General features: G+C 40.2%; 1 protein-coding gene across 3 annotated transcripts in view; it reads right to left on the bottom strand.

Moving 5' to 3' along the window:
- Positions 1-14,264, bottom strand: part of phtf (putative homeodomain transcription factor) — a 134,707-nt gene that overhangs the window by 52,132 nt on the left and 68,311 nt on the right. For all 3 annotated transcript variants that reach the window (XM_067109026.1, XM_067109025.1, XM_067109024.1), the window contains one exon: positions 1,254-1,920. In XM_067109026.1, coding sequence (XP_066965127.1) covers positions 1,254-1,920 — 667 coding nt within the window. The remainder of the gene's footprint in view (positions 1-1,253; positions 1,921-14,264) is intronic.

Raw genomic sequence — 14,264 nt, 5'->3', positions numbered from 1 at the left:
AATATGTGAGCTACAGCTTTGACTTCCTCCTCTTTGATCTGGATACTATGCCAAAAAACTGACATCACTTCCAAGGCCAAAAGAGCAACTGCTGTCTCCTTGACAATGTAATGCATGGAAGAAGTAGTAGGATAAGGACTTCTCAGAGGGGAGGAAAGGTGACTGCTCCTGGCTGCCATTCAAAATTGTCCAGAAGTCACACACTGAGGTTGGTCATTGCTGCTCTAGTTGCCATAGTCATCAATTTTCTGGATAAATCAATGACCAACTTTGCTAAGAACAGGTGTGGATTAAGGAGGTCCAAGACACGAAGTCTTTAATGTCCAAACAACAGGTCAAAAAGGTTTTTAGAGACTGCAAAATCACGGCCTGTTCTACAAATACACCGTCCTCCAGCCTTGCAAGGATTTCTCTCAGAAACCTCCTGTCCTGTAAGTCACAGCAGGTGACAACAGAACTAGCAATGGGTTGAAAAAACTGGAATCCTGGTCATACCCTCAATAGAACAAAATACATGGCAAACAGGTTGAAGGGGGTGTCTGGGGAAGCCACTGGGCGATAGTAGCCCTGGCAGTCTGGCTGCTTGCCATCTGTAGTCTGATATAGTATCAGCCAGAATGTTGCTGGTTGTGGTGGCCAGCTGGAGGTCATGCACCTTGCTGTCAGTGTCTCTCATGAAATCTTGGTAAAATGAATACATGAAATATATGAACAATCTTTCTATACTAATGAACAAAGTGCAAAGGATAACCATGTTGAAAGATAAAAAATACCATAGCAAATGAACTGTGGATGCAAGAATAGAAATAATTAAAGAAAATAAAACACCAAATGACATAATAACAATTCATCTCAAAAAAACAAAGGCTAGAGACCAAATGACAATTACCTAAGATGAACATGAAAAGAAAGTCTTGGAAAATATAAGTTCATACTTCAGTTGGAAATATACCAACTTTCAAGAAGTTGGCATGAGGGAAGAAGATAGGTAGGGAGGCAGTTGCTACTCCTCCCCTCCAGGGTACCTTACCCTTACTAATACAGTATTGGTAACTACCTAACAGTATCAGTATGATGTACTACAGCAAATCACAGCTAATTTACATTTGTGTAGATCTAAAAAAATTAAGCTTATATTTAAGAACAGTAAGTTCTTAAGGAACTGCCAGACTGAATACAATATGGAACCTTTAACATATAGTACTTGCACCACTCAAAAAAATCAATGTAAAGCAACAGGAAAAATGACTTACCGAGATAAATACACTGGAGCACCTCGCGCACTTGTTTGGTTTTCTTAAATTCCAGCCACCACTATTTGAATCCGGCATATCTACATCCCCTGTCCCACTTTCACCGTCACTTTCTCGTTCATTACCAGGCTTTAAAAGCTTCTGCTTTGAGGGCTGGAAGCTCTCCTGGCAAATCACATCACTACCCATGTCAGAAACTTTAGTATTAAACAATGGCTCACTATCACCTCCAGGTTGCATAAATGAATCTTTGGGTTTTTTAATGGCATTCATTAACTCTTCTGGACAAAAATTGACTGAATTTACATTTTTGCACTTGCTATTTGCTTCACTTCTGCTTTCACCTGCAACATCAAAAGGATCACTGCATGAACTGACTTGGCTTACCACAGAGATGTCCTTGCTATCCAATTCACTTTTGCTTACTTTTGTAGCAGTGAAAGGATCAATAAATGAATTGACTTGACTAATCACAGGGCTCCTTTCACTTGATGATGTAGGTGCTGATGAACTCCATGCTTCATCCTGTTTCCCTCTCTCACCAGAGGGCTGAATGATTATGATATTTGGTCTCTCTTTGGAGCTACCTGGAGAAACATTGTTTTCAGAAGAGGACCTGGGCTCTAGAGGATGCATTTCTTCTTGTCTAGGCTCTTCCGAGTGAGATCTGGCACAAAGAAAATATGAATTTTCATAATAAAATTATTTATTTTAATACCTATATACACTCATGAAGCTATAACTTTACTGGCAAAATAAAGACAGAGTTCCCCGGTTATACCTGGTTGGGTTGGTAGGCCGTCTGTTGTCTACCTGCACTTAGAATCAATCAGTTTGGGTATTTTTCAGTTAAGATTGTTGGATGTAAATTGTATTTTTTTTCCTAGGTATACAAACCAGGGGCTTTTATATAGAAGTATCCTGAAGCATGAGCTGGAGTGGTCGATGAACTTGGTAACAAAGTACAGTAGTTAACTGGTGGTTAAGGGGTGTGACTGAGGAATACCCCTCACTCACCTACCAATACTACCCAATTTTCTTTGGCAGCAGAGACCCAGCAAAGTGGTTGAAATGGGTTTCAAGTATATAGTGTAAAAGGATTTGGTTTGTATGCATACAAAAAATAACTTTACTTCTAAAATTAATTTTTTCATACAGAAATACAAACCATCACCTTTTAGGTAAGAGACTTCCTCACCAGGTGAAGGGTAGTTCCTATCACCTGACTGGAGTTGAAAGCCACCCGGAAATGTGTTCTTGGTTGCACATTCTAGCAAAGGATGTCACAACTCCTGTAACCTCTTACAAGTCTTGTGAAATGGTTGATCTATTCTAAGCAATAAGGGCTCTAGGCCAGAGTACCCTGCATTATGAGAGAGTACTCAAGTAAGGAAAAACATCAAAGAACTATGAAATCCCTTATTAGGAAATTCAAGATGGAAGGCAGCTACTGTTGGTCAAAACCAAACTGGTCCAGAAAGTAGCTCTACCCAAAACCCCCATCCTTGTTAAAAGGGAGAGCGGAGGGAGATGCATGTGAGACTCTAGGCTAAGATATGGTGCTTGAAGTGACCTATATCTAGAACCACCCAGCTAATGCTTCAGCCTAGATGTTCATCCAGAATGAAATTAGGAGGAAAGACAGCTCACTCACTCTTTATTCATTCCCTGGGCTTTCACTAAGCTAAAGTACTCAGGTAAGATACTTTTCAGTCCAAGTGGAGATGCGTACCTATACAACCTGTTGAGAAACCACCACAGGCCCAAAAAAAGTATCTAGGGGTCTGTGGGCAATGTCCCTCTGGTAAAATGAGGGAAGGGATGCCTATAATCTAGACACCAGCCCTCATTGCCTGGAAGCATCACAAAGTGCATCCAAAGAGTTAAGTAAACAATATAGTGGGTGACATCCTCCTCAGAGGAGTCATAAGCTTGTCTGTACCTTAAAAAGCCAAAGGAGGACAGCTGTTCCAGGACACCTCCTTTGCTAGCCTAAAATGAAGAGAAGGAGCCAGTATTCCAAACTAAAACACCAGGTCCTTTGGGAAAGCAGTATCTTATGGCTCGCACTGGGTGTAAGAAGCACCCCATCTAAAGCTATCAATTCAAGTCTCAGTGGGAGAGGCCGGAAGAAACTCTCAAATCTCCTTCAAGTCTCAATGGGAGAGGCCGGAAGAAACTCTCAAATCTCCTTCAAGTCTCAATGGGAGAGGCTGGAAGAAACTCTCAAATCTCCTGTCAGGTGCTGAAGAGTCCTGAGACTCCACTCTGCACTCTGGACAGGAGTGGAAAGAGAGTGACCTTGTCCCTCAAAGACAGAAAAGGATGCCAGAAAACTCCACTACTTTTGGCCGAGACTGCTGATCTGACAGACAGTCTTTGAGAGAATTCTTGTACGAAGCTTTGCCCAAGGGCTAGTGAGGTGCTTCGGCTTGGCTGCAAAGGACAGATTTTCCTCTCATTTGAGAGAACAATGCTGCTAATGGAGGAAAAGCAAGTCCTATATGACCTGTCGGGTATGTATAACTCTACCAAGTGAGGAAAGCCAGTCTTCAGACTGAAGACTGGTTTACAGCTGTGCACAAGCCATACAGTATAATTTAACAGGAGAGTCTCAGTAAAGGTGAATAAGAAGTATATGTGACCTGATGAACCCGCACTCTGACTGGCGGGAACCTCCGGTCATGAGAGCCGTGAACACTGAATGTCACCTGACTATCGACCACACTGAGTAGCCAGAGTCATCTTGAAAATCTTTGTGATTGCCGTTGTGATCACCCAACAAGGAGAAAAAGGTTAAATAGTCGAAGCATAGAATCCAGATCATTACCAGGATGATAGAATATAACTTCAATTATTGTAGCAAGGAATAGGATGGGAGAACAGAATACTGTAAAATTCTGTTCAGCCTAAGAGATCAAGCACAGGGGAAAAGAAGGGGAAAAAGAACCAGCTCAAACCAAAACTACCACCAATCAAGAGAGTAAGGACAACTCCGTACCAATCGGACACCGACCACTGAGCCAGTATGCCAGTTTCCCAATGGCCAACAGCTCGAAAGGACTGTGAAATGCAAAGTGAGAGCAAAACCTTCCTTTTTGCTTGGAAAGGTTAAACTACGGTTGTGCCATTAAAATGCACTACCGAGTAACTTATCAAGTATTCCAGAAAACCTGCAGGGAAGAAACACTATCCACATTCCCAAAAACACTGATATGCAGATCAGGTGACCCCTACAGCCAGAACCCCCATGAATCTTGAAGAGTATTCTAGCCCTCCTTCAATGCATCCATAAACTCATGAATTTCATGAGAATGGTGGGTTCATAAAACTCGCCCATGGGGTTTCTGTTGTCCCTTCACTGTGCTAGCACTTCTGACTCGCAAAAGGGCCCCTGTAAAACAGCAGATGGCTGAGGACGACCTGCAAACACTGATCTGAATGTTCCTGCCAGGACAGGAATCAGCCCATATACCTCCATGAGTCTGCTGTGCTTGCAAGCATACCCAGCTACTTGTCTGCTAATTGGGTATAAGATCCACCTCTATTTTGACTAACCTGTTAAAGGAGAAACTCATCAACAAGGTAACACTAATAGTGTATATCTAGCAAAAGTCTAAGACAAAATTTAGGTGGGAACCTAGTAACCATCTGAAGAGCTGGAACCTAGTAACCATCTGAAGAGCTGTCTTCAGTTCAAAACAGCTTTGAAATCAATGGCCCTGTAGCAGACAAGAAGAAGAAAAACCTAACAGTTTGGATGGACAGATAATCAAACTGTATGTGCATAAAGTCATTTCCTAAGATGGACCACTGAACATAGGGAGAGTATGTAGCACACTCATACATGGTTAAGGTTAGCAAAACTGCCTCCAGTCCCAGTTGACCTCTCACTCAAGAGAGGCAACAATGAAATACTTCTTTATTATCATTTGAACCCTGCCAGACTATACTGGTGTCAGAGAGGTGGTAGTCTTGATATGGGTAATATGTTCATCATGGAAGTCTGAATTTAGGGACTCTATTCCCTGTCTCCTTACTATTGCCATGGGAAAATCAAGCAATCCCATCAATATGGCTGCTGAAATAACTGGATAGTTACATAGTAACAACACCCACCATTTTTATTCCCTTCCTTCCTACCTAGCCATAGCCGGAAGAGCATGTTAGGGCTAGGAAAATTTCCCTTCCCTTCATGAAGAAAAAAGGCTGGGTTACTAGTCTGGGTTCAGGGAAGTAGGCTGCTTCCTAACAAATGAACCTGAAGGCCTAGCTGCACCTAAATGTTTGGCAACAGACCACTTTGCTGCTACTACTGGTTTAATAATAAATGTTCAACAGTGACGACAGGGAGGAACAGGGAAAAGCTGCAATTTCTTCATGCCCATGGTTCAAGTCTTACATCCCCCTTCAAGCACGATACAATAGGCTACTATTGTCATTTGTGTTAGAGAAGGAGCTCTAACTGATGTCACTAAGGCATCCTACATGGTTATAAGGAAGTTTTCTGCTTGACTGCTAGATTAGAGGAACCCTCTGATCTGCAGATCAGAATGTCAACCTGATGTAGAACACCACATGCAGAATGCACCCACAGCAGTCAGAATTGCTTTGCCTCCCAAGTGGCCCTTAAAGAACTCTGTTCAATAAGGTTCACAATCAGGTGGTAGTGGTTACTTGCTCAAGATCATTACTAGGCTTACTGAGAGCCCAACAGTGCTGCACAAGTACTAAAAGGCCGCAAGGCTCTCCAAAAGTACAGATTCCCTGAGACATGAGGTCATTTTCTACAAAGAGCTAATACATCAATAGCTTTAGTTCTTTTTGGGAGTGACCATACATGAATGACAAAGTCAATGCTGATCATTAAAAACCAACTATGGAGACATAACCTGTCGAAATCGTGGTTCATCAAGCCCTAAGATTTTCTCACAATAACTATTCTAGGCTAACACATAACTTCCATAAAATCAGTTAAAACCAAACTTACTGAAATAAACATGTTTCGCACACACTAGAACATTTCTTGTGAGTGTGATGCCACACAGAATCATAGCACAAATGTCCTATTTGTCTGCACATGATAAAGCCTGCTTACACAATGACTGAGAGGATATGACAGCCACCTGAGCACTGGGAAAGCTTAAGCTAATAAAAGGCCACTTTAAAGACAGTTAAAAGGCACTTTTGTATAAGAGATCATCCCAGTCTGAGTGTAATACGACTGCATATGAACAGATCATCCCAGCACTCGAAGCACAGCCATACCTCACCTTACATTGTTTCAAGTTCCATTGTTTTCAACTTTACTGCTATTTTTCTTATATAACAGAAAAAGTAAAAAGTCGCTAGTGTTGGTTGACTCAAGTTTATGTTGGTCAGTGCCATTATTAGCATTGTTATTGATTGTTTACTGGATGCTTGTATTATAAAGAAAAATATATATATTTATATTTATTAAAAAAGACTGCAAAAAATCTTACTGAAATTTTTTTATTTCTATTAATGACGCTACGTGGTATTCATAGGGGGTCTAGGTTATTTTTTAAAGGTTAATTGAAGTTTTTTTATTTGAGTTGCATGCTTTGGAACTAATTACCAATGTTATGTGAGGTATAGCTGTTCTGTCATATGCCACCTACAACCTAATATCCCTGCAATCTGACAACTGTATGCACACTGAAAGAAGAAAATGGCATTAACTCACTCCACTTGCCTAAAAAGGAAAGGGAGAAGAGTCAATGTACATGAGCCATTCTGGGAAGCTTGTCATAATTTCCCGGGGTTTCAGATTGTGTGAGCTACCTTGGCAAAGTAGAGCAAGGAGACACTGTGCTGTTCCAATGGTCAGGGCATGAGGAAACACACCCTCCAAATACCCCCGAAAGCAGTTAACTTTTGGCATGGGTATGTCTGACCTACGATTGGTCGATATCCCTGGTAGGAGAAATCAACCAATGTCCTACCTGAGGGGAAAAAACTTGAGGTTGAGAGAAAGGCCAGCATACCCATGCCTAGGTCGCCTTTATGGGGATTCTGATTCTGGCATTCGTAGGGCAATGACGTGTTGTTGCCCATTGTCTCACGCTCTTCTGCCACTGTGGCCGGTTACCATGAAGTTACTGTAATTATTAGTGTCCTTAGATACTTGGGCCCTTGTGTAAGTTTTAGATAATACAGATCATTATTAAATTTACCCACTGTGTCTTATTTAAGCATGACCCTCAGTACTGCAGCCGAACCAGAGTAAGTACACCCAACGGGTCGGGGTCATACATGTGAAAAAGTTAGAGGTCACTAAACTCTACCACCACATAAAGCTGAGGTATCCTAAAAGGGATGTCTTGAACATACCCACCACTGGCAGTGCACAATCCTTCAATCGAGCATGCACCTAGCAAATAGGCTGGGTTGTTTCCACCAGGTGTACTTTAGGAAAGCACAACAGGAAAGGTTACCTACATGCTGGTCTATAGACCAGGTAAGAGCAGGAATACTTTATGCAACTCAAACACCTTGGAGCATGCACGATCCTAAGACCAAGCACTCACCTATGCATGTATCCAGGTAATCTCTTATACACAGGTTCTGTAGTGTGTCTCTAAAGAGGTACAGGAGCAAGAACTCATGGAAGATCTTCCCTGAAAATGCTATTTTTAATAAAATTAAATTTTATGTATACTTACCAAGTAATTACGTAGCTATAGTTTCTAACTTGCGCGGCAGCTGAAATTCAAAATCCGCAGTAGCGCTTCAATTGTTTAGTGTAGGTGACTAGTCCTGCCCACTAACGGGAATACCAGGAGCAACTTAGCAGATAACCTCATTCTTTTTGTGCCTTATGTCCATCAGAGGGGTGGGTGGGCTCTGATTCTCTAATTACACGTACTTGGTAAGTATACATAAAACTTAATTTCATTATAAAAATAGCATTTTTATATAAGTAACTTACCAAATAATCATATAGCTGAATCCCAAATTGACAGAAGGTGGGACACAAGGACATATTCTACTCCGAAACATAGAAAGGTTGCTAGCATTGAAAACAATGCTTGTCATTTCCTTAGCAATGGGACCTACAGCTTATTGTGGAATCTGAACCACATTATAGCGAGAAATGAATTTCCATCACCAGAAACAAATTCCTCTAACTCTTCATCAGGCAACCAGAGGCTAAAATGACCACCAAGATACTGGGAGCATCTGTCTCCCTTTGAAAAAGAAGAGCACTCGCAAGAAACCAAAAGGACTTACAGTATTGTGAAAGGCCTTTGACTTCCCCTTCTATTCCTCTTCCCAAAAGAGAGAAGGGCAGAACAGGTGATGGAGTAGAGCTAGATGATGAGGGGGAGGTGATGGAAAGACAGAGCTTTCCTTCCTCACTCAGGTCTAATCTTTCTCCCTCAAGAGGTTGCATTAGTCCTTGGAAGGAAGAATGCTATTAGAGACTCAACAATGTTGAACTCCCTGTGGCTACATCTAGCAGGTGATGTTGTAAGTGTTGCAGCAACAGCAGAGGCAGCAGGCAACATCATAAGGGTTGCAGCAACAGCAGAGGCAGCAGGCAACATCATAAGGGTTGCAGTAACAGCAGACTTCACAGAACATAAATAAGATCATTTGGATGATCCCCACATCCTACAATACCCCTCTCTCCTCAGGAGTATAATCAAGGAAGAAGTTAGAAGGATTTCAATAGACCAGGGAAAGAGGTTGGCCAACACCCAGCTATTACCTCTTCTAATTATGCCTCTAAACAGCAGTTACCATTACCCCTACAACTGCAACACTACTGAAATTGCAAGGAAGATTGGTTCTAATAATAAAAATGGAAGGGATGAAGGAACTAATCCTTCAAACCTCCAAAAGCTTCTTGCAAAGAAAAACTTAAACAAGCAAAAAAAGTCATTCAACTCAGCCGTCAGAAGAAGCTCAATAATAAGTCCTCACGCAGTGGCAACTGAGGAAAAAATGGCTACTTTCGGTGAGTGAGTGAGGGTATTCTCCCACACACTCACCCCCTTAACCACTAGTTAAATACCTTCTTATCAAATTCAGCAAATGACTCAGTTCATGCTGAAGTATTTCCATACAAACAAATTTGTATCATTTCAATAACTTACCAAACATTCATCTACCTGAATACCACACTGATGTGGATGGCAGGCTAGTAAACCCTTAATATTTATATCTTAACAGATATACAACCCATCCAATTGGAAAAACAAAGGAACACCATCCTTAAGTAAACTCTTACCTGAGAATCTTTCATCAAAGGAAATGGTATTAGTATTATACCAGCTGAAATAACCATCAAGTGAAAATCTCACTATAATGAGACCCAATACCCAGTGCCATAAATTTTTGTCATAAAACCAAGACAGCTAACAAAACTAAAAAATACCTCTCTGAAAAAAAGATACACTCCCAAATTACAATCAGTACCTTCATACTCCCCATTAATCAAAACTAAACCATGATTTTACAAAAGGAAAGAAAAAAATGACCTCCCTTGAGCTCAAGCTACTATATACCTGTAGCAAGCAAAGTACCTAAAGTGTGATAATTTTTATAAACTATTTGTATATCTTTTAATCAATGCAAGGCAAGTACTGAGTTCCACCTCCACTGAATAGCAATCAGTACATCAGTTGAGATATGTTTAAGTATGTTTAAAACAAGTAGCTACAGCTCTTACATCATGAGTTTTTACCTTGGATAAAGGTAGATGCTCATCCCCTAAATTAGCAAGAACTTCTTTCATCAATTCTCCATCTGAATAAGACTTTACATTCTTGCACAAAAGAAATCCTAGTTTCTGAATGCTACAAAATAAATTACTAACATCTCTAATAGCTTCAGTTCTTTCCAGAAAAGCCTTTGGAACTTTAACTGGATACAGCTGAGATTCACTTTCATCTCCTACTAGACCCATAAGATTAGGGACTGAAACAGATCTAGGTAACACTTTACATTTAAATAGTTTTTAGCACTAAACAGGGGAAAAGGTTAGAATAGCTTGTATTTCACTCACTTAGTAGCACAGCAACAAGACCAAGCAGGAAGAGTGTTTTGCCTGTAATGTGTTGAAGTAATACTTATCCAATAAGCTTAAATGGCAGAAGCATTAAGTATTACAAAGCTAGATCCAAGTTCCACACTAGGGGTTTGTTATTAGACTTAGGAGCCTCGAACCTCAATTTCACAGGATCTGATCACTTTACAGTACTGTACAGTACATATATTTCAGAGAACAAAGGACAACATTGATATGTAACCCTTTATGGCATAGATGGATAGCTCCTTACTATATTTAAGGTATCTAAAAACCTAATAATGTCATATATAGAGGGTTGGATGCAGGATATCACTACACCTTAGGGTTTAGTTTGGGAGAAAAACAGACTGAAAGGCAATGGTTCTTGGTGGTACCTAAGAAATCCACCATTAGGATTGCCCATAATCCCCATAGTCGTTTGTACACTTCTGTTTCCACGGTCCATTCCACAGGGGAGAATTTGGTTTTTCTGATTAAGAAAATCTGCTAGCACATCCCTCTTTCCTGGAATTTACTGAGGAACTAATTAAATTCCTTTGGCTTGGACTAAACTGATAGGAGTGACTGAGTTCTTACCCCCCTGTTTCTTGATGTAAGATAGAGTAGTGGAGTTTTCAGAAAACACTACTATTGTTTTATACAAAACAAATTCCTCCAATTCCATTTAAACCCTCCAGACTGCCAGTAATTCTAGATTATTGAAGAGAAGAGGGCGCTCAGTCTGAACAATGTCCCACCAGCTCTAAACAGAGCTCCCCAACTTTGGATGGAAGCATTTGAATGTAGCATAACAATAACTCTGGGTTCTGACTCCCCAGATGCATTCCTGACACAAGATTACTGTTGGTTCACTTGGGAAAGTGTCCTTCACCTCCCAACTCACCTCTGCTAAAGGTGAATCTGGGTAGGTCTTACATTACCAGCTGTTCTTTAGATGAAGGTGCAACTGTCTCATCCTCAGTCTTGTGAAAGGTACAAATTTTTGACTGAGCCCATGTATCCCACCAGACTAACCCACTTCAAAGTACAAAGAGCCCTTGAGAATTAAATTTCTGTCACAATTGACAGAAGACTTCCAATCTAAATCTGAGTTAGAGATGCCAAAAAAAAAAACCGAGTCTCTTGCCATCCCCAGATAATGAACAGGAATCAGTTTGAACTTTGTAAGGTTGACTACTATGCCAAACCTTTTTGTCCACTTCAGAGCCATTCTCTTGCCTAAAAATACCTTCCCAATAACCTGTCAGAATGAGCCAGTCATCCAAATACATGAGACTCCTCATTCCTCATTCTTCCTAAGTGTATCCATCTTGACACTGGGACAAAATCTCTCATGAACACTTGCAAAGCAGTGGTCTGTCGAAATTGAGAACTCAAAACTCATGACTACTCCATCAAATACAAATTGGAGATACTTCCTGGATTCCACACAGATGAGAATGTGGAAGTATGAGTCCTTCTGAATGGCCTTGAGAACAGTCTTGAATAACTCCAAGGAAAATCATGTAAGCTTCATGAACTTGTTCAGCTCCAAGATATCCCATACTGGCCTCCAATTACTTGCTGTCTTCGACATTATTAAGAGGCAATCTTAAAACCTAGGAGTTACTTCTAATACAAGTTTTATGCCTTTTTTCTACTAGTGACTGAAGTTTTTTGTAGGTATGAGTGAAAAGCTACTGGGACTAGAGAAAGAGGTGAACTTGCAAATAGAATCAAATACCCTTCCTTCAGCACCTGCAAACCTACAGATCTGGCTTCATTCCTTATAAAATTCCTTTCTATTACTGAAAGAATCTACTCTCAAAGGGTCTCTTCTGAGAAGATGCACAAAGGGAGTGTCAAAATTCCTCTAGTGGATCTAGAAACTATACGAGAAAATCAATTCTCTTGGTCAGGAGTCTTAAACTTAGCTTGAACAATCAAGTCCGTAATGTCCTTTTAGGAAACCTATGCTAAAATGTCTTTCACAAGATCCAAATAAAAAATTTTGCATAGTCTAACTTGACAAAAACTAAGGGAGGGTATTCATGATCAGGTTTACCTGTCAGTCCACCTGTCAGTTCATCAAAACTGACATTAAAACTTACATGTGGACGACAGTTTGTGGGCGGAGTCATTCCACTCGCCAGAACAGATGAACTGATGGAATTATCTAAAGTTCTCCCCACCGACTGACAGGTGATCGCACATGTGGACAGGTAAGCAACGATTTTATGACAGTTCGCCACCAGATTTCGCCTGGGAAGGATCTCAATCGCTCAGACCTCAATATGAATAAACTATTCATAGGCCTAATTCATTTGTTAGACCCTGCAGGGGCTACTTGTAGACCGCTGTGAGTTCAAATCATATGATAAGAAATAAAAAAATATTTCCATGTGATAAAGACAATTTGGTATAGGCCTAGGCCAGTGTCCTGCCCTTTAATGAAAGGTGTTGCTAGTGAAAGTAGGCTTCACAGTCCATTTCATAAATAACTGAAACAACTCCCAGTTCTAAATTTAACCTTACTCATTAGTATTGTATGAGAATAGACATCTCACTTTAATATGCAATAAATATTTAGACCATACTCTGTTAAGCCTTTTTGCTTCTTTCCTATTTTTAAGTAAATTGCTGCAGCAGCTTTATAGCTCCACCTCCTTATCAGCCAGCAGAGTTTCCATTGCCATGACAAAGGATAGGCAAGAACTGAGGGCGATGACCTCAAATTGACTGTCCAACTGACAGTTCTACTCTAAGTGTGGATGCTCATCCGTCGAACGGTTGTGGGTGAACTGACAGGTAAACCTGATTGTGAATACCTGGCCTAAGGCTGCTCTTTGACCTGAAGACACATTCATGGAGAGCAAATTACACAATTGTTCTCTCCTCTTAAGGGTGAGAATAACAAAAACATCTGCCATTTCACCAATGCCATCATTATGAACACTATGCACATTTAAGAAAATCAAGTGTTTTTGTCTTACATGCTAAATTCCACAGGTATGTATGATGCCATTTCCTTAATACAGTATACTACTGTATTACCAGCTACTGGGCCTAAAGACCAGTCCAGAAAGGATAAAATTTCTACAGAAGAAAATATTTAAATTAACAATCCATTTCAGCTGTAAACTACCAAGGCTCCTAAAAATACTTCTTCCCAGTAGGGTTTATCTAACTGGCAAACTCTGAATCAACAGACACAATCAGAGATGACTGAGGAGGCTTCCCAGTTTGGTAGTATGGTCCGACTTCTTAAATCTGGCACTCTGTGGTCCGGTAACTCCCATGACCCAGCAATTTGGGATTTTTTTTGGATTTTGGAACTGAAGCTTGCTCTAAATACACAAGCATAGTTTATTTCCCATGAAAACATTCTGTGAAACTCAAAAATATACAGCATACAAAAGAACTGTAATTTGCATATGTATTACTCGTGCACCATCCGATCTTGTGTACCATGCGATCATTAAAATTTTGTCCAAAAACATGATTTCACCATAATCTTTGTGTACAGTGCAAGATGTATTTTCAGTAGATGACACTAGGCTAGGGTTTCTATGCCCACCTCAGTTTCTGTATATACCACTGATAATGCATATTATATCTAAGTTAACTTTTAACTAATAAATGGGCCTAAAAGTATAAGTTCCTTAGGTTAAATACAAATCTTCATACATTAAATCAGGCTTACCAACCTTGTGACTTGTCTAAGAATTCTTTACTATTTCTTATAATTAACAACCAATTACTAATGCGTGCAAGACTCTGGCATAAACAACAGCAAGAACTGACAAACAATTGAATCACGAAACGGCTATTTGCCAATGTCAGTTACCGTAACTAACACAAGTTTATTAATGGTTGGGTTACAACCGTCAACTTGTTAAGCTAAAAATTTCCTCATTTTCAATGGTGACCTCCAAATAAAAAAAGTAATAATAAATCCAAAAAAAAAACAAAAA

This window comes from Macrobrachium rosenbergii, chromosome 9, assembly GCF_040412425.1.
Source record: "Macrobrachium rosenbergii isolate ZJJX-2024 chromosome 9, ASM4041242v1, whole genome shotgun sequence".
Lineage (NCBI taxonomy): Eukaryota > Metazoa > Arthropoda > Malacostraca > Decapoda > Palaemonidae > Macrobrachium > Macrobrachium rosenbergii.
Note: the sequence above shows the minus strand (reverse complement) of the source record. Positions and strands in the feature narration are given on the sequence as shown.